At 35.3% G+C, this 21,945-nt stretch overlaps 1 protein-coding gene and 1 pseudogene across 13 annotated transcripts in view; one reads left to right on the top strand and one right to left on the bottom strand.

Moving 5' to 3' along the window:
* Positions 1–21,945, top strand: part of ZNF148 (zinc finger protein 148) — a 141,647-nt gene that overhangs the window by 60,489 nt on the left and 59,213 nt on the right. For 12 of the 13 annotated variants that reach the window (XM_025375829.1, XM_025375827.1, XM_025375823.1 and 9 more), the window contains one exon: positions 935–1,283. In XM_025375829.1, the coding sequence (XP_025231614.1) occupies positions 951–1,283 (333 nt within the window). In that variant the 5' untranslated portion in view covers positions 935–950. Of the gene's footprint in view, positions 1–934; positions 1,284–21,472; positions 21,799–21,945 lie in introns of those variants that run through there. The other variant, XM_025375831.1, reaches the window with a different exon arrangement.
* LOC112618606 lies at positions 3,400–3,648 on the bottom strand (annotated as a pseudogene).

The following is a 21,945-nucleotide window of genomic DNA, read 5'->3' as shown; positions in this document are numbered from 1 at the left end:
ATTTCAGTAAAGGTTTCTTCGTTAACAATAACCTTAGTAAAGGAAAGAGTATTTTGATTTCAGTAGTGTGTTGGGATTTAGCTTTGGTATTTGACTGCTGAAAACTGTGATCAAAGTTGGTCATTACTTATGTGATTAATTTGGGAAAGAAGTGACTAAACTGAAATATACTTAACATTTTCATTATGGTAATGACTGCTGTAGTGGTTTTCTGTGTATACCTTTGTGTACATTTTTTATTTCATCAAGATAAATTCCAAAATGTAGAATTCCTTGTTCAAAGAATATGTACATTTTTATAACTTTTGATACATACTACCAAATGACTTTTGAAAGTAGTTGATATAATACATACTTTTATTATCAGTAGATGAGTGTCTTTTTTTAATACTTCAACATTGGATGTATTTTTTAAGAGTCAGTATCAGTTTGGTAGTTGAAATATGATAGTGCTGTTTAATGGTAATTTCTTGGATTACTACTGAGACTCTTTTTTTATGTTTAATGACTATTTCTAAATTTTTAAAAATGATTTGCTTCATGATGTTCTCTGTCAGTTTATTCCTTATTGAATTCATCTATATTTTTATTTTTAACACATTTCAATATATTATTAATATATTAAAGAGTACGGATCCCTTGATTGATGTTACAAATACTTTTCCCTAATTTGCTTTTATGTCAGGCTTATTTTTCAATAATAAAGTAGTTAGGATTTTATGCCTTTATATCAAAATGAAAATTTGTGTTTTATTTTACCAGCCTTTGGAAACCGATCTTGGTATTATAATTTTAAAATTGGAGGCAGTTCCAAAGTACATGCATAAAATCTTTGTATTTGACTGTTCAAATTCTTAATTTGAAAATTAAAAAAAATGAAGTAGTCATATGAAACTAATTTACTATGTTTGGTTGCCAAACTTGGTCTTTCTAGGCAGTTATACTTAAGCATGAACATTGACGACAAACTGGAAGGATTGTTTCTTAAATGTGGCGGCATAGACGAAATGCAGTCTTCCAGGACAATGGTTGTAATGGGTGGAGTGTCTGGCCAGTCTACTGTGTCTGGAGAGCTACAGGATTCAGTACTTCAAGATCGAAGTATGCCTCACCAGGAGATCCTTGCTGCAGATGAAGTGTTACAAGAAAGTGAAATGAGACAACAGGATATGATATCACATGATGAACTCATGGTCCACGAGGAGACAGTGAAAAATGATGAGGAGCAGATGGAAACACATGAAAGACTTCCTCAAGGACTACAATATGCACTTAATGTTCCTGTAAGTAATTCCTTTATAGGATACTAAACTTAGAAACATAATTTCTTGTTAAGTAATACTGCAAGTCATCGAAGAAATTTCAGGAAGTGTTTCAGGGATAAATAGTGTTCTTGAATAGATATACTAAAATATTGACATAAATCATATTTGAAAGGCAAAATTAAGTTCTTGTATTATATTATTTTAGAAGCTTATTTCTTTCAGGATAACAGTATTTCTGTATCAGGATTACTTGGGTATTAAATTTTAAATGCTTAATTTTGAAAGATACTTTATTTAACTTCTAGGCATGTCCTTAAAGAGTAAAACATTTGAATCTTCAACATAACTAGAAAAAGATCACACATTCAAGGGTTTTTCCTTCGAATTCTGTAATTCCTGCCTTCTTAAATTTTTCTAATATGCTCTTATTCTCTGTTCTCTTTGTGTTCTCCACTTGCTTGATCTGTTTATCTTTTTAAAGTATATCAGCCCTTTACTTTTTCCTGTCTACCCCAGACATTAAGATGTTTCATAAGCGCCCATATCTTTTTCCTTCTTCTACCTTTATTTTTACCCAGTAATCAGTGAAACCACAACCGTCATGTAAATTCTTGTCTCTTCTTTCTATGATATCAAACCTGGGTTCCTTTCAGTTCATCTAACATGTACTTTTTTTTTAATTTAAGACTTTAATATATCCTGCTTGAGATAATACCGTCAGTCATACCTCATACCTGTTTTATAACCTGTAGATATAAGTTGACTTCTTCTTCTTAACTCTAGGTTGAGTCCCTGTGACAGGGACTTGTGATTTACTTGTACGATGTTTCTCTGATAGATTGTAGACTGTAAGGACAGGAGTTTTGTCTTACTTTTCACTGTAGTCCAGGTGTTGGCACATGGTGTGAATGAATGGATAACTACTTGTAGTTGTGCTCTGATATAGACGTTCACCAGCTTTACCTAGCCCATTGCAATAACTTTTTCCTCTTTAGCCTGTTGATGTGATGGATTACATTAATTGATTTTTTTATGTGGAAGCAACTTTCTTACCTGGAATAAATCCTGCTTGTTTGTGGTATATAGTTCTTTTTAAGTGTGGTTGGATTTGATTTGATAATATTTTGAGGATTTTTACATTTGTGTTCTTGATAAATATTAGTCTATAGTTTTCCTGATGTCTTTGTCTGTTTTTGGTATTAGGGTAATACTGATCTCATAGAATAAATTAGCAAGTATTCCCTCTGCTTATGTCTTCTGGAAGAGATTGTAGAGAATTAATATAATTTCTTCCTTAAATGTTTGGTAGAATTCACCAGTGAACTGCTTTGGGTCTGGTGCTTTCTGTTTTGGAAGGTTATTGTTGATTCGATTTCTCCTATAAATGTAGGTCTCTTCAGATTATGTAATTCTTCTTGTGTGAGTTTTGACAGATTGTGTCTTTCAAGGAATTGGTCCATTTTGATAAAGTTGTCAAATTTGTGGGAACAAAGTTCATAGTATTCTTTTATTATCCTTTTAATGTCCAGGGGTTTATAGTGATGTCCTCTCTTTCATTTCTGATATTAGTAATTTGTGTTTTCTCTTTTTTGTTTGTTTTAAGACAGTAATTTTAAAAAAATTACTGTCTTAATTCCTTTTTTTTTTTTGGTGAAGTATCATTTAACTGAGTTAAATTATATAGGGTTTTTTTGGGTCTGTAATTGATGTACATTTGATTTTAAAAAGACACTGTTTGCCTTATATCAGGACAAAGAAGATTTACATACAACTATCAGCAGAAAAACAAAGTTTCTCTGTGATCTAAGCAGAGGTACTCTTTTCCTTGATCTTAAGAAAATGCAGTATTTTTAGAAGGTAAAGCTATTAAGATTACAGAAGTTTTACCAAAATGCTTTAAGCAAAAACTCTTTAAGAAAAAAGTATGAGTTCTCATTTTCTATTCTTAGCATAAATTTTAATTCTTTCTGGTAGAACCTGAGTCTTCTGAATGCCTGTTAGCATCATCCAAAGCTTGAACTTCTTCTATTTCTGGATTAAAAATTCATTCACAAATGAGCTGTGCAATGCGATCACTTTTTCTGACTTTAAACTTTTCTTTGCCAAAATTAAACAGTACAGCACCAACATTTCCTCAGTAATCTTCGTCTATGACACCAGTTCCTACATCGATAAAGTGTTTTGCAGCCAAGCCAGACCATGGAGCCACTCTTCTATAAAACCCAGAAGGAAGAGCTATCTGAATGCCCATTTTCACTGTAGCTTTCTCCGTAGGTGGTATTGTATCATCGTAGGCACCGTCGAGGTCATAGCCTTTGGGCTGTGTGGATCCCGGAGTCAGGGTTGTGGCCTGCTCAGAGAGTGAGGCAAAACGGAGCTGCATGCTGCCCTCCTCTGCAAACCAGGCCTGTTTGCCGGGGGTAATGATGGGTGTCTCTTCAGAGCAGGGCATGGCAGAGTGAGAATGCGAGCAGAGGAGAGAGCAACAATTTTTAAGTGTCCATTTTAGTAGCGTAAACTATATTGACATTGTTGTACAACAGATCTCTAGAACTTTTTCATCTTGCAAAACTGAAACTGAAACTCATATTCGAATAACTCTGCATTTCCCCCTGCCCAGTGGTAGAGGCTTGCTCATTTTACTGATATTTTCAAAGAAACGGCTTTTGGTTTTCTTGATTTTTTTTTTTTTTTACTCTATTTCTTATTTTCAGTTTCATTTATTTCTACTCTCATTTTTATTATTTTTTTCTGCTTGTTTTGGATTTACTTTGCTCTTCTTGTTTTACTTTCCTAAAGTGGAAGTGTATTCATTTTAGATTTTTTGTTTCTAATATATACATTCATACTATAAATTTTCCTTTAAGCACTGCTTTAGATACATTGCACACATGTTGATAGTTGTTTTTATTTTCGTTTAGTTCAATATATTCTAAAATGTCTGTTAAGATTCCTTCTTTGGACTGGGTGTGGTGGCTCACGCCTATAATCTTGGTACTTTGGGAGGCTAAAGTGGGTGGATCACTTGAGCTCAGGAGTTTGAGACCAGCCTGGGCAACACAACAAAACCCCCATCTCTACTAAAAATACAAAAATTAGCCGGGCATGTGGCATGCACTTGTAATCCCAGCTATGTGGGAGACTGAGGCATGAGAATCACTTGAACTCTGGAGGCAGAGGTTGCAGTAAGCCAAGATTGTGCCACTGCACTCCAGCCTGGGTGACAGAGCGAAACTCTGTCTTAAAAAACAAAACAAAACAACAAAAAACAAACTTCTTTGCGCCATTATTGTTTAGAAGTGTGTCGTTTAATATCCAGGTATTTTGAAATATTTTCTAGCTACCATTCTGTTATTTAGTTCTAGTTTAATTCTCTTGTGGTCTTAGAGCAGACGCCGTGTGATTGCTATTCTGTTAAGTTTATTAGATTGTGTTTTGTGGCCCAGAATGTTGTCCACCTTGGTGAAATGTTATGTGTGAGCTTTTAAAGAGTGCGCATTCTGTTTTTGTTGGATGAGGTAGTCTATAGATTGCAATAGACTGACGTTTTTATTGGACTGACAGTAGCCTGAGCCTTCTCCAGTGTATCTTTCAGATAGTTTCTACTGTCATCTTTCCAAATGAGATGTATACATGTCATTCCCTTACTGAAACTTCTCTAGTGGTTCCTCATTACTAAACAGCTAAAATGTACTTATTTGCATGGGCGGAAATAGCCATCATACTCCTGTCCCTTATCCAACTTTTTTTTTAAAACTGTAGTTCAGCCCCTTTCCCCACCATTTTATGCTTTAAGCATATGAAATTAATTTAGTTGCCTAGGTCCACTATGGTTTTTTTTCTGTTACTTTTGTTAATGTCGTATATGCCTATAATATTATTTATTTGGCAATTTCCTGTTGTTCACGTTTCACCTTAAAAGATTTCTCTTTCTTGTGATTTTCTTTATGGTAACTACAATAACTTTGCATTTCCTTGCTTGCAGGACTGTCTTGTCATTATATTTTAAGATATTTTTTTCTGTATCGTGCCTTTAAATTTTGTGTTTTCAATACCTGGGTTATAGTAGGCAGATTGTTTTTGAGTGAAAATATGCATTCTGTTTTTAATTGAGGAAAAGTTTAAAGTGAAATGCTCAGATTCTGAGTTTGTAGTTTAGAGTTTTGACAACTGCATAAACTTGTATAATCCATAATCCATCAAGACACCAAATGTTTTCGTCATCCTGAGGAGTTTTTTTGTAATTCTTGCCAGTCAATTCCCTCCACAACAATTGTTCTCATATTTTTTCTTCATAAATTGTCGTTGTCCCTTGAGAACCTCATGTAAATGGAGTTATATGTAACTCTTGTGTCTGACTGCTTTTGCACAACATGTTTTGAGATTCATCCATGTTGGTTGAATGTATCAACAGTTCATTCTTTTTCCCTATTGATTAATGTTCAGTCATTTTAATTAATATGTTAAAATTTATTTATTCATTTTCCTTTTTGTGGTTATTTGTGTTGTCTCTTTCAATGATTATGAATAAAGCGGTTAGGAAAATTGTTGTACAAGTCTTTTTTTCATTTCTCTTGGTACATGTTCGTGTAAGTCTTAGTTCTCTTGGGTTTTCATTGATGGACCTAGTGTCTGTCTTTAAATCAGTATCATACTGTTTTGATTACTGTATCTTTTATAGTAAATATTGAAATCAAGTTGTGTAAGTCCTCCATTTTTGTTGTTCTTTTGTAATGCTGTAGTGACTATGTTAGGACCTTTGCATTTTCATATAAAATATAGAATCCACCCTTTAGGGGTTTTTTTTTTGTTTTTTTGTTTTTTGTTTGTTTGTTTTTTTGTTTTTTGTTTGTTTGTTTTTTTGTTTTTTTAAAGCCAACTGGTTCTGATTGAGGTTGCATTGATTCTGTCTATTGACTTGATACAAACCAACATCTAAACAATAATGGCTCCCAGTCCATGAACGTTGTACACCTTTACTTTTATTGAGGTTTTCTTTATTTCAGCATTGTTCTGTAGTTTTCAGTGTAAAGTTATTGGGCATATTTTGTTAATTTTATCCTTAAGTATTTCATGGTTTTGGTTGGATGCTGTTGTGAATGGTATGTTTTAAAATGTCAAATTCTAATTGTTACTTTCTAGAATATAGAAATGCAGTTGATTCTTTTTATATTGACTATGTGTTCTGTGACTTTGTTATCTTTACTGATTAGTTATAGTAGTTATGTTGTAGATTCCTTAGGTTTCTTCACTATCGTATTGTCCATATGTTTTACTTTCTTTCCAATCTGTATCTCTTTTATTTCTTTTTCTTATTGCACTGTCTGGGGCCTACATAACAATGATGAATAGAAGCGATGCAAGTAGACATCTTTGCTTTGTTCCAGATCTTAAGGGGACTGCATTTACTCTTTCATCATTAAGAATTATGTTAGAGGCTGGGTGCAGTGACTCATGCCTCTAATCTCAGCACTTTAAGGTGCCAAGGCAGGGAACGGATTGCTTGAGCTAAGGAGTTGAAGACCAGCCTGTGCAACATGGGGAAACCCCATCTCTGCCAAAAAAAAAAGAAAAATTATCTGGGCATGGTGGTGTGCACCTGTAGTTTCAGCTACTTGGGAGGCTGAATTGGGAGGATCACCTGAGTCCAGGAGGTGGAGGTTGCAGTGAGCCAAGATCACACCATTGTACTCCAGCCTGGGTTACAGAGTGAGACCCTGTTTCAAAAACGGCATTAGGTATAGGTTTTTCATAGATTACTTTTATTACGTTGAAGTGTTCTTTCTAGTTTTCTGAGACTTTGTCTAAAAAACGTGAATGGATATTTAACTTCAAGTATTTCTTCTGCATTGATTGAAATGATCATATGAATATCCTCTCATTCTCTTAATGTAGTGAATTGTGCTGATTTTCAAATATTAAACAGCTCTTGCGTTTCTGAGATAAATCACATGTGGTCATGATGTGTCATCCTTTTTTCTTGTTGAATTCAGTTTACTAATTTAAACATTTGTATGTTTATGAGAGATGTTAGTCCATGGTTTTCTTTTTTTTTTTTTTTTGTAATAGCTATGTCATTTTTAGGTATATTGGCCTCATTTTAAATGGGTTAGGACGTATTTCCTTCTCTATTTTCTGAAAGAGTTTGTGTAAGATTGATATTTCTATCATACATATTTGATAGACTTTACCAGTAAAGCTAATCTAGAGTTGAGTTTTCTTTGTGGGAAAGGTTTTTTTGTTGTTCTTTGGAGACAAGGTCTTGCTCTGTTGCCCAGGCTGGAGTGCAGAGTGCAGGGGCACAGTCACAGCTCACTGTAACCTCAACCTCTTGGGCTTAAATGATCCTCCCACCTCAGCTTCCCAAACAATTGGGACTACAGGCACATGTCATCACACCAGGCTAATTAAAAAAATTTTTTTTTTATAGAGACAGGGTCTCACTATGTTGTCCAGACTTGTTTTGAGCTCCCGGGCTCAAGTGGCCTCCCACCTCAACCTGTGGGAAGGTTTTAAATTACAAATTTTATTTTAAAAACATAAGTAGGCTATTCATACTAAACATTTTTTTTTTCTTGAATAAGTTTCAGTAAATTGTATTTTTAAAGGAATTTGTCTATTTCTTAATTGTTTAATTGACCAAAGTTCTATTAATATTTTCTTTTGTTGTTTTAAGGATCAATGGTGATTTCTTTTTTTCTCATTCCTGCTATTGGTACAATAATTTTTCTTTTTCTTGATTAGACTGGGTAGAGATTTATTAGTTTTCGTTGTCTCTTCAAATAATGACATTTCGGTTTTATCGATTTTCACTATTCACTTTAACTTTTGTTCATTTTTACTTTTTATTATTTCCTTCTACTACTTTGGTTTTCATTTGCTCTTCTCATCTTAACTTTTTAAAGTAGAAAGTTTGGTGACTGATTTTAGATATTCATTTTTGACCTAAACATGTGAAGCTCTAAACTTTTCTCAGCATGGCTTTTGATGTATTTTTATCATTTTAATTCAGTTAAACATACTTTTAAACTTCCTTTATTTCTTTTTGATTCGTGAGTTAATTAGAAGTGTTTTGCTTAATTTCTGAATATTTAAAAATTTTCCAGATACCTTTTCATCACTGATATCTAATGAGTGTGGTTAGAAAATATATGCTGTATGATTTCTGCCCTTTTAAATGTATTGAGACTTGTTTTAGTGCTTGGCATATGATCTATTTGGTGAGCGTTCTGTGTGTCCTTGAAAAGAATGTGTATTCTGGCTATTGTTGGTCGGGTTAGTTTCTAAATGTCAGTTAGGTCAAGTCGTTTAGTTATATTCACTTTTTCTTTTTTCTTTTCTTTTTGTTTTTCTTTTATTTATTTATTTATTTGCCCATGCTGGTGTATGTAGCCTTCACCTCCTGAGCTCAAGTAATCCTCACAACTCAGTCTCCTCAGCTATCTGGTCTGTGGGCACACACCACCATGCCAGGCTAATTTTTAAATTTTTTTTGTAGAGACAGAGTCTCACTATGTTGCCCAGGCTAGTCTCACACTCCTGGGTTCAAGCAATCCTCCTGCTTTCACCTCCCAAAGTACTGGGATTACAAGTGTGAGCCACAATGCCTGTTCACTAATTGTATTCTTTAATTCTTTTATGTACTCAGTGATCTACATGTTCTGTTAGTTACTGGGAGAGAACTGCTAAAGTCCAGCAGTTAAAGTTTGTTAGCCAAAAGACTCAGTTCAAAATTACATGTTACATTTAATTGTCGTGTTCTTCAGTTTTTGTTAGTCTGGGTTAATTCATCACTTTTGGAATTTATATTTTACATTTGTTTAGGAGAATGTCCCTCAGGCCTTACCTGATTTTTTTTCCTCCTTATGATATTTAAGTTAAGCATCTTTGGCAGGAATATTGTAGAAATAGTGCTGTGTTTTCTTCCCATTGCATTCTGACAGGCAGCACCTGAGTTTTATTTGCTGTCATTCAGATGATGGTTCACTTTGATCAATTGACACCTTCCAGGCTTTGCTACTATAAAGTTATTCCTTATCACACTTTATGTGCATCAGTATGGAATTAGGGTTTTTAAAAATTTGCTGGGTTAAAATATATTACTGTGATTATTTTCATATTCAGTTTGTTTAAGATTTGGCTAAAAGAAGCCTTTTCAAGCTGGGTTTTATGTTCTTGGACATACCTTGTCAGTCGTTGAGTACTTCTTTGCTTTTTGGCACATTATGTTCTAGGCTTATCTTGTCCGTTTTCTGCTTCAGTTCTGGAGTCAGCCATTTCTCCATGGACCCCCTAGTTCATTTTAGTGGAGAATGGTATTTAGAAACCAGGGTCTGGGTGCTGAACATGCTGCTCCTTGCAGTTGGGGTATACCTGCTCCCAGGCCTCTCAATGGACAGAGCTAGAGAATGTATGTATGTATGTAATTATATACATTCGTATATAATGCACATATTCCTTTCTATAATAATTTCCATACCTATCAATATTGAAAACCGTAAGTTCCTAATGATACCTCCCATTACAGTCCAATAGAGTACATTAGACAGTGAGAAACCTGGCTTGTTATCTCAGCATATTTACTTATTACCCTAATGCCCGATGCAGATGCTCCTAGGCTTCTAAACCTCACAGGAGTACTTGCTACCCCTGCCCTGTGTGGATACCTTTCTCCTCCTGCATGTGCTTTGACAACTTGAACTAGACCTTAGCTCCAAGTGGACCCCTTCCTTAGGGCACTCTTACTTAGATACACTGCACTGGTCCACACCCACTCTTTGATACCTTCTTCATCCTACTTAGCTTTTGACATCATGCTCCAGGCTGCTCTTTTCCCACAATCTAGACCCTTCCTTATGCTGCTTGGGCTCCAACACCTCATGCTGAGCTGCCCTTCTATATGGAGAACCACCTCACCCTTCTTGGGCTTTGACATCTTATATTGGGCCTCCTCCCATGTAGAAGCTCTCTTCCTTCTTTCTGGTATCTGACATCTTGCTTGGCCCCAGCTTATGGCTTTAGAACTGACTGGTTCCTGGAGGATAAGAGGATAGGCAAGAGCAGGAAGGGGAAAAGGACAAAATCTATCCTTTTTTATTTTAAAATTATATAGATTTATGGAAGGTGGCAAAAATGGTACAGAGAAGACCCCCTGCATCCTTCATCCAATTTCTCCCAGTTGTTACATTTTATATAAACGTACTGCAATGTCAAAAATCAAGAATTTCACATTGCTACAGTGTATCCCATGTTGAGTACTTTATGCAAGAACCCCTAACTGTTTTTGGCACCAGGGACCAGTTTCCTGGAAGACAGTTTTTCCACGAATGGGGTGGGGGTGGAGATGGTTTCAGGATGATTCAAGAGCATTACATGTATTGTGCACTTTATTTCTGTTATTATAATATATAATGAAGTAATTATACAACTCGCCATAATGTAGAATCAGTAGGAGCCCTGAGCTTGTTTTCCTGCAACTAGACCGTCCCATATGGGGGTGATGGGAGACAGTGACAGATCATCATCAGGCATTAGGTTCTCATTAAGGAGCAGGCAACCTAGATACCTTGCATGTGCAGTTCACAATAGGGTTTGAGCTCCTATGAGATTTTAATGCTGACAGTGACCCAACAGGAGGCGGAGCTCAGGCATTAATGCGAGCAGTGGGGAGAGTGTGTAAATACAAATGAAGCTTTGCTTGCTCATTGGTTGCTCACCTCCTGCTATGCAGCCAGGTTCCTAACAGGTCCATGGCCTGGGAGTTGGGGACTCCTGTTTTATAGCACGTGTAGATTTGTGTAACCACCAAAGCAATCAAGATACAGAACTAAGCTGGGATAACAAAGGTATCTCTGGTGCTATCTGCTATAGGCACACCTCTTGTCTTCCTTCCACCATTCCTAACCCCTGAATACCCCCGATCTGTTGTTTATCTCTAGAACTTTGTCAGTTTTGAGAATGTTGTATCAATGGAATCCTACAGGATGTGACCTTTTGGACTTGACTGTTTTTTCACTCAACATAATGCTCTTGAGAGTCATCCAGGTTGTTGCATATATCAGTAATTTGTTACTGTTTGTTTTATAGTAGTGTTGCATAGCATCGATGTACCACAGTTTACCATTCACTTATCGAGTTTAGTTGTTTCCAGGTTTTGGTTATTAAAAATAAAGCTGGTGTTAACATTTGCGTGCAGGTTTTTCTGTGAATATAGGTGTTCATATCTCTAGAATAAATACCCTACCATACCGCTATCACCCAGATATAGTCACTCATAAATTTTGGCGTATGTGCTTTATGCTTTTTTGATAAGCATGCCATACATGAGATGGTATTGCTTTTTATGTAGTCTTTTCACTTAACAGTATATTTTGAACTTTTTTCAACTCTGTATTCTTTTAAAACAACTTCAGTGTCTGCTTGATAATTCCATTTTTATGGTAACCCATAATTCATTCCTTATATTCCCAATAGATAATGATAAATTTGAGTCCATTCTGAAAATGAATCAATGAAAAGCTGTATTATGCCATATACCAGATGGGCAGAATTTGCAAAGTGTTTGCATAACATTGGTTTATAGTAGAACATAAGAGACATGAGAAATTCTATCCCTTACTTCTTACTTATGTTGATAAGGTTGGGGGGTAAAGGTAAAGGGCAGGTCTGGGTTTCATTAATGTACTTTCTTTCTCCTTTTTTCTTTTTTTTTTGAGACAGGGTCTTGTTCTGTCACCCAGGCGGGAGTGCAATGGCGTGATCATGGCTCATGGCAGACTTGATCTCTTTGGCTCAAGTGATCCTCTCACCGTTGCCTCCAAAGTAGCTGGCACCACAGTTGTGTGCTACCTTGCCTGGCTAATGCTTAAAATTTTTTTCAGAGATGGGATCTCAGTATGTTGTCCAGGCTGCTCTTGAACTCCTGGGCTCAAGCCATCCTCCCACCTTAGCCTCCCAAAGTGCTGGGATTACTGGTGTGAGCCACCACAACTGGCCATGAATGTACTTTTTCTTTCTTTTTTTTTTTTTGAGACAGAGTCTCGCTCTGTCACCCAGGCTGGAGTGCAGTGGTACGGTCTCGGTTCAGTGCAACCTCCACCTCCTGGATTCAAGCATTTCTCCCTGCCTCAGCCTCCCAAGTAGCTAGGATTACAGATGCCCGCCACCATGCCTGGCTAATTTTTGTATTTTTAGTAGAGACAGGGTTTCCCCGTGTTGGCTAGGCTGGTCTTGAACTCCTGACCTCAGGTGATCCACCCACCTCGGCCTCCCAAAGTGCTGGGATTATAGGTGTGAGCCACTGCACCTGGCCGAATGTAAATTTTTGAATTGAAGAGAGAAATTGATCTAGAATAATATGATCCAGGTCCCCAAAACTGTAGAAACTTCACAGTCCTTTACTCAAGTGTTTTTGTAGATTGTGCTAAAGCCTTTTAAAAATTGATACTGAACATGTTAATGATTTTCTTCTTTGATTTGCTTATTCATGTGGAAGGTACAGATAACTTTATATTTAACCTTTTTTGGTCAGTTCAAAGCAAAAAATTGAGTTTTTAGTTTTTTAAAATTGTTTAAGTTCTGTAGCTTATGTAAACTCGCTAGTGTCTGGTGACATTTGAAATATAAGTCATCATTTGTGATAACTACCAATTTTCAGGATTTATTTTGGCTCTCTAAGTCAGTCACTCAGATTTAGCTCAATGGCACTATGTTTTCAACAGCAAAGTATAGGCCAGCTGTTTCTTATTTTAATAAACTTTACTAATAGTGATGGGGTCTTGCTGTGTTGCCCAGGCTGGTCTCAAACTCCTGGCCTCAAAGCAGTCCTGCTGGGATTACAGGCATGAGCTACTATGCCTTGCCTAGGCCAACTTTTGAACATCTACATCTTTCTCATTAGAATTTTGTTTTTAATACTTTAAATATTTAAATTAGATTTTAATAAAATTAATTTTTCAGTTCCTTGGTCACACTAGTCACATTTCAGGTTGTCAGTAGTCACATGTAGCTAATGGCTTCTGTATTGGATAGTGTAGATAAAGAATATTGTCATTATTTCAGAATATTTTATTAGATAGCACTATATTAGAAAGCCTCTCAACTCAGAAACAAAATTTTATTTCAGCAATTAAAAAAATTATTTGGCCTATCCATTTTACACTTATCAGACCCATTCAGGAGGATTTAGCAAATCATAAATTTTTATGGTCTTTATTTTTTCAGTTTGGTGGCAAGCATGTTAACAGGAAGGACTATGTTCTGTATTAGCAAAATAGGGCAAATTGTAATTCACAGTGATGTATGCGACATTCATCTTCTAGAAACTATTGCTTTGTATCACTTGAGTGAAAGGACTTTATAAAGTAGGAACTATCTAAAAAATCATGCTCCAGTCACATAATGATGTAATAAAATATGAAATATTTCAGGCATGTATATAATTCCTTAAAAAATGCTTCAGCATTCGTGTAGCATTGTTACTCATGAATTTTTGTGCTATAAAGCAGCATGTATAAAATTGCAGGCATACTGTTATGCATTTTTGTGTTTATGATTAATTCATTTAATGGCCTAGGAAACTCAAAATATATTTGGCCATTGGTGTAAGACCTCTGTTTTGGTTTTTAGTTTTAGATTTCCTTAAATCCTATTACTAGTTTAGGGAAGAGGGTATAGATAATTCTCCCAAATATTTCATGCTCCAGTCAATAAAAACTTAATATACAGATGCTAGGGATTGGTGACTTTTTTCTTCCTATTAGAAAAAAGGAATTATTTTACCCATTTCAGTGGCTTTGTGGTATTTATTATTTTTGACAAATATTTTGTGCTTTGCTTTAATTGAGGAATTGCATTGCGTTTATTGGTGACGAATGATCTTTCAGAATCATTCTGGGGGGTGACAAATCAGTTTGCCTTTGTATTTGTTGGCTTAAATAGCCATTTATAGAATATGTTTCTTCCCCTCTCTGGCTAACTTCCAACTTGTTATTTATTACATTATGTACTTTTTCGAAGTCTTTTATAAGTTATACGCAATTCTTAACTACCATTGCATTTCTTTTAAAGTTTATTTGAGGGATTCAGTAGTAGTTTTGTTTTAAGGAGAATAGATGGTAACTAACTTCAACTCTAGTTTTTTCACAAGATTTTACTCTCATACCACATGGCTCTTTAAAAAAGTGTATTATCTACCAGCAATCATCATTTGGGCAGAAAGCATGTACTGAGTACTGTTCCTTTCCTGGTGGGAGTCATGTTTATTGCTTATTATTAATGATTTCAACTCAACAGGCAAGTAGATGAATCAGATTGTCTCTTCCAGTAGATTGTTTTAGGGAGTTGACCCAACATGGTCTATTTTTCAGTATCCTCACTTGCTCTTAAGGTTGTTTGACCCAGTTTATATCTTTTTTTTCCCCCTAAAGTGGACATAAATTGTTGGTAGAAGATTTCTTTATAGATGACTTTATTATTTTTATTTTTAAATTTTTTATAGAGATGGAAACTTGCTAGGTTGCCCAGACTGGCCTTGAACTCCTGGCTTCAAGCCAGCCTTTTGCCTCAGCCTCTCAAAGTGTTGGGATTATAGGTGTAAGCCACCACAGCTGGTTTCTAGCTGACTTTAATAACATAACCAGTCTCCTAACACTCTTAATATAGTTCTCTCTGACCTTTGATGTCTAATTGCTTCATCTGGAATTGTGAGACAGTGGTACTGAAGGAGAGTTACGCTCTTAGACTACTAGTACAGTACACAAATTGGAAATCATTTAGGACAGGGTATGTAGAGTCGGCCTAGCTACATTAGTTTCAGAGAGGTCTACTTTGGTGTTTTTATATTTGTATTTTATTATAAAAGGACTACATTGTCATTGTAAAAATTAAAACAAGGTAGAAGAAATAATAAAGTGAAAAGTAAAAATTTCCTTGTTTCCGATGTCTGTCTACTACTCTAATTCCAAAGAAATAGCTACTAATGTTAATACCTTTCTGGAAGTTTTACATTTATAAAGAAACATATTGTGTGCATACATTTTTGTCTATATAATACATTTTGGATATATAATACATATATTTGACTGGGCGCAGTGGCTCACACCTGTAATTCCAGCACTTTGGGAGGCTGAGGCGGGTGGATCACGAAGTCAGGAGATTGAGACCATCCTGGCTAACACGGTGAAACCTTGTCTCTACTAAAAAAAAAAAAAAAAAAATTGGCCGGGCGTGGTGGCACGCACCTGTGGTCCCAGCTACTTGGGAGGCTGAGGCAGGAGAATGGCATGAACCTGGGAGGCGGAACTTGCAGTGAGCTGAGATTGCGCCACTGCACTCCAGCCTGGGCGACAGAACGAGACTCTGTCTCCAAAAAAAAAAAAAAAAAAAAAAAAAGGCATATTTAATATAAATATACAATATTTTGTTTTACATAAATTGGATAATGCTGTTTGTGTGCATTTGAAATTTACGTTATTCATTTAATGACACATCTTGTGGAGATTTCCATGTTTCCAGTTTAAAACTGCCCTATTTTAATGAGTGATTAAAGGATATGCCATAATTTATTTAATCACACTCCTCTGTTGATTGACATTTGTTATTACTGGGTTTGTTTGAGTGAAATAATTGGAAAGGAGCGTGTGTGTGTGTGCGCATGCGCGCACATTTATATCATTGCTCTAGGTATATGTCTTTTTATTGAAATGTAACATCTATACAGAAAAGTGCACAAATCATAAGAGTACATCTTGGTTAAATTTCTCTGAAGTGAACATCTCATGTAACTACTATCAAGATCAAGATATAGAATCCCTTTTGGTCACAGCACTCCTCTAGTTCCTAAAGACTACTACTACCCCAACACTTTTGTCATAGTCTATTAGTTTTACCTGACTTTGAATTTGAAATAAGCAGAATCATAGACACTATATACTGAGTATCTGGTTTCTTTATTTTCATTGTTTATGAGATATACCCATGTTATTGCATGTAATTTCTGTATAATCATCAGTTGAATGAATTTCATTTATTCTAGTCTAATAGGCGTTTAGATTGTTTCTAAATGTTTGGTATTAAGTGCTGCTGTGAATATTCTTGGATGTCACTTGTATGTGTATGTATTCATTTCTGTTGGTTATATACTTAGAATTGAATTTACTGGATATGCATATGTTCAGCTTTAGTACATACTGACAAGTTGTTTAAATTGGTTTTGCCAATTTATAATGATTGCTCTATATCCTTGCTATTTGATCTTGTCAGTCCTTTTAAGTTTAGCTGTTTTGGTGGTATGATAGTGGAATTGCAATATGGCTTAATGTTTCATTTCACTGATAACTAATGAAATTGAATGTCTTTTCATGTTTATTGACAATTTGAATATTATTTTTTAGTAAGGTAGATGTTCATCTTTTGCCTAATTTTCTATTAGGTTGTTTCTTTCTCTTACAGATTTGTAGTAGTTTTTTATCCGCTGGTTGGATGTATGTATTGCAATTATCATTTCTGACTCTGGCTGGTCTTTTTGCTTTTTTGATAAACAGGAGTTAATAAGGTTCAATTTATTGTATAAGTCTTTTCCTTTTGATATTTTTTGTGTCCCTCTTAAGAAATTTTTGCCTGTCCCAACATTGTGAAGGTATTTTCCTTTTTTAACTTCTGGAGGCTTTATGGTTTTCTGTTCCCATTTAGATCAGTAATCCACTGGGAATTGATTTTTGCTGGTGATGTGAAGTGTAGAGATTAAGATTTATTTGATAGCTCTGGTTTCTTTCTCAAACTTACTCATAGAGATTTTCTCTCACTTTGCTGGGTTAATGTTTCAGTTTTTAGAACAACTTAGTATATTAAGATAATAATATGTTTTTAAATTAATGGTAAGGATTTGTACTAGGATTGGATTTAATTTCTTTTTAAGGTTGAAAAATGTAAAAATTTTAAAACTATAAAGAGAATAAAAATTGTTATAATCTTACTACTCTAGGATAACTGCTCTTAACATTCCATTGCTAGCATTTTAATGTTTCTTTTTTGTTTTTCTATGTAGGTAGTTGTGTGTTTGCATAAAATTTGCTCTATTTATATTTGTGTTTGTATAAAATTGTGAAAAGGTGTTTATCTACATGCCTATTTATATTTATTACTTTAACTTACACCATGAGCATTTCATCTTGGTCATTAAAAGTCAGATTTCTAATATTTGTATAATGCCATATAGCTGCATTATAACTTATCTCACTATATCTTTATTATTGGGTATTAGACATTTGCACCCTTTTCTTACTGTTGTAAATAATATTGTGGTGTTATATATGTGCTTTTTTGTCATGTGAAAGCATTTCTTCGGTGTAAGTCTCTTAAGACTTTTATTGTATATTGGCCAGATTGTAGTCTACAAAAGATGACCAATTTAGTTTCCCTCTAGTAGTATATGAGAGTCCCAACTTAGTATCATCATAAATAATCTAAAGAAGGAAATATGAAGTATAATTTCTAGATTTGTATATTGTATTTAGGAAGAACAGCAACAACTGGACTTTGTCCTGGGTGGAAGGTAGAAAAGAAAACTAAAAAGTAGCATTGGCTGGGCATGGTGGCTCACGCCTGTAATCGCAACACTTTGGGAGGCCAAGGTGGGCAGATCTCTTGAGGCCAGGAGTTTGAGACCAGCTTGGCCAACATGGCGAACCCTGTCTCTACTGAAAATACAAAATTAGTTGGGTGTGGTGGTATATGTCTGTAGTCTCAGCTACTCGAAAGGCTGAGGCATGAGAATTGCTTGAACCTGGGAGGTGGAGGTTGCAGTGAGGTGAGATTGCACCACTGCACTCCAGTCTGGGTGATAGAGTGAGACTCTGTCTTAAAAAAAAAAAAAAAAGAATCTTTAGATAGGATACTGGGATAACATATTGAAAGGCAGGGAATTTAGAAGGAGGATCTAACGTGAAAGGAAAGATTATTTTTTAGGCATATTGAGTTAGATATCAAGATGTCTAAGTAGAGATATTTTATAGAAATTGCTAATCCTTTGTGTATCCAAGCAGTTACACACCTATTAATTGTATGATAATTAATAACTATATTCATTTAGTGCTTAAAGGTTTTCAAGGTGCTTTTCATGTAATCTCATTTGATTTTCTGATGTAAGATGGATTTTATTACTACTACCAATGAACAGATGAGTTTATTATGATACTAAGAGGCATCAAGAACTATTTCATAGTGCTCTGTACTGTAGTTAGTACTTTACAGAGTTATCTTGTTTAACTCTGTAAAAATCCTATGAGATTTTCCCCTCTAGGTTACAGGTGAGCAAAGTTCGGCATGATTCAGTTTTAGTTGTTCAGTGTCACACACAGTTAGTATTACTATTTGAAACTGGATTTTATTTCTTTGAATTCCCAAGCCTGTGCTTTTCTTGTTTTGCCATACTACCTCTGGAAGCCAGGTTCACCTAGCTAATAATTGGAAGAGATAGATTTGAAACCCAAGTCTTCTGTTTCATCTAAATATTCTTGGCATTTTGTCTTTTTTTTTTTTTGAGACAGAGTCTCACTCTGTCGCCCAGGCTGGAGTGCCGTGGCACGATTCCAGCTCACTGCAACCTCTGCCGCCCAGGTTCAAGCGATTCTCCTTCCTCAGCCTCCCAAGCAGCTAGGATTATAGGTGTCTGCCACTGCGCTCAGCTAATTTTCGTAGTTTTAGTAGAGGTGGGGTTTCACCATCTTGGCCAGCTGGTCTTGAATTCCTCACCTGGTGATCTACCCACCTCGGCCTGCCAAAGTGCTGGGATTACAGGCATGAGCCTCCGTGCCTGGCCTATTTTTTTTTTTTTTTAACATTTTGTTTTCCTTTAGTAATAATCACTACGTGTTCTAAAACCACTAGAAGTTTTTTTCTTATTTTGGAAGCAACCAAACTATAGTTCATATATGGAAAAATACAGTATGTTTGTATAAAAAGCATTTTTAAATAAGTTTGAATAACTTAGATTTATTGAAAAGCAGTCCTGGACTGAAAGGTATTTGATCTTAAGTCCTAGTTTTACAACTTAATAACTGGGTAAGACACTTACCTCCCTGAAATTTTAGTTTGTTTATTGGTAACATGAGGATAAGAAAGAATTCACAGATCACAATCGTTAGGATCTTAGTCACTGGATTCAGAAGACTTTGGTTTAAATTTTATCTTTCTGTCTTAATTAATGTGCTTTAAGGCAAGTAACTCAACCTTCCTGGGCCTTAGTTTTCTATTTTTTTAATGAAAATTCTTAATATAGTGTTACTGTAGGATTCAGTGCAATAGACTATACAGGCTGGAGACCATGTCTTCCCCGTGTATTGTATTTATGTCTTCAGCACTTAGGACAGTGCATGGCACATAGTAAATGTCTGATAAATCTTAGTTTATGCTGAGGAGGCAGAATCACAAACTCATAAAAATGCCATGTAAATGTTGAGTATTTTTGTAGTTAGAAAAATCAGAGTCTAGTTTAACTTTTCATTTTGAAATAATTTTATACTTAAAGTTGCAGAAATAAGAGTTTGCATAAACCTTTCACCCAGCTTCCCCTAATGTTAAAACTTATGCAACCGTATGGTACAGTTTTCAAGACCAGGAATTTACCATTGGTGAAATACTATTAAACTGCAGACCTTGTTTGAATTTTATGTTTCCCTCCAAATGCCCTTTTTCTGTTTGAGGATTCAATTCAGGACCCACCTTTCATTGAGTTATCCTGTTTTTTTAGCCACCTCCAATGTGTTTCAGTTGAATGCAGACTTTTCTTCATCTTTTGTGACCTTTATACTTTGATGAATATTGGTCAGTTGTCTTGTAGGCTGTTTCTTAATTTGAGCTTCTCTGGTGTTTTCTCATGGTTAGATTGATGCTCTGCACTTTGGACATCCCCACGGAAGTGATGTTGTGTCCCCCTCGGTGCATCATATCAGGGGCACATAATGTGGATAGGTCTTAAAACTGGCGATAGTAACCTTGATCCTTCTTTACTGTGATTATCTGCTGGGTTTCCCCACTGTAAAGTTACTATTTTTTTCTTTCTAATTGACAGATACCTTGGAGGAGATACTTTGAGACCGTTTAAACATCCTGTTTCTCAAAATTTTGCCCACTAACTTTAGCATCTATTGGTGGGGACCTTGCCTGTGATGGTTATTACCATGATGTTTACCTAATTGTGATTTTTGTCTTTTCTTCATTCCTTCTATATTGATGTTCCTTGTAGCTGTCCCATTTCCTCCATTTATTTGTTGTTTTTACTATTTAATTTTGTATCTGTGGATATTCATTTTATTCTGTGGTTTATAATCCAGTACTGTTGTTCCTTACCTTCTTGCTCGGATCACTCCATCTTTGGCCATTAGGAGCTCTTTTAGTCTGGGTCTTATGTCCTTTTGACATCCTCTGATCCATTTTTGAACACTTTAGCTTCTGACATTATGATCTTCTAAGGTAATCTTATATTTTTCCCTGACTCAGCTCTGGGCTCAGCCACTTCTCAGAGGACTCTGGTTCTTTTTTATTTGGATAATGGCATTTAGAAACCAAGATCTGGGTGCTAGGTGTGTTGGGTGTCGTTGCTTTTTAGTGACCTCAGCAAACAAGCTAGGAAATACATGTATGTCTACTAAGCCACACATGCACACGACATCTATAGTAATTTCTTTATATTGGTGGGGCCCAGGCATCTGTATTAAAAGAGGTTGAGTGTAGGAGAGAAAGGGATTGTATAGTTAAGATATATCTAGATTAGCAGCTCTCAAATATTCTGGTCTTAGGGTCCCTTTATACTCTTAAAAAATGCTGAGGACTCCTGAGAGCTTTTGCTTATGTTGGTTATATGTATCAGTATTTACCATATTCAAAATTAAAGTTGAGAAATTTAGAGTTTTACGTATTAATTTGTCACAATAAAACTCACTACATGTTAGCATGTAACATTTGTAAATAAAAAATAACTGTTTTCCAAAACAAAAAATTTAGTGAGAAGAGGGAAATTGTTTTACATTTTTTGATATCTCTTTATTATCTGGCTTAATATAACTGGATATAACGCATATCTTTGGTGACATATATTCAGTCTGTGGTGATATCACATTTTAATTAGCCTCTGTAAAATGCCACTGTATACTTTTGAGAGAAAGAGAGTTTTAAAAATCTGATACTATTGTGAAAGCAGTTTTGATGTCATGACCTAAAAGGGTATAAGGGACCTTCAGGAGTCCCCACACTATGCTGACTGTTTTTTGCAAGTTCTAAAACATCTCTTGATTACCCTGACCTTTTTCTCATTTTCAGTCTTTCCTTTTTTATTCTCCCGACTTTAAACATAAAGAGTTAAGAACCACTGATGTAAATTTACTGAAACTGTTACAAAATACAGGCACATATCACTGGAAGGATGGATCCAGAAGAACTGCTATGAAGAAAAGGAGAGAACTTAAATTAGGTGATTTTATGGAACTTGGAAGACTAGAATTTCCAAGTAGGATAGGGATGGTCAGCACTGATTCAGGTAAGGTAACTTGATTTGATCAGTTCATCTAGTTCATCTTTAATTATATAAACTGTAAGATGGTGATCTAGTAACCAGAATTTACATTTATAGTGAGAAATGTAATAGGTATATAGACCAGAATGTTTGTTTCCAACTGTGGCTCTC

The sequence above is a fragment of the Theropithecus gelada genome, chromosome 2 (assembly GCF_003255815.1).
Source record: "Theropithecus gelada isolate Dixy chromosome 2, Tgel_1.0, whole genome shotgun sequence".
NCBI lineage: Eukaryota > Metazoa > Chordata > Mammalia > Primates > Cercopithecidae > Theropithecus > Theropithecus gelada.
This window is presented reverse-complemented; position numbering and strand designations above follow the sequence as displayed.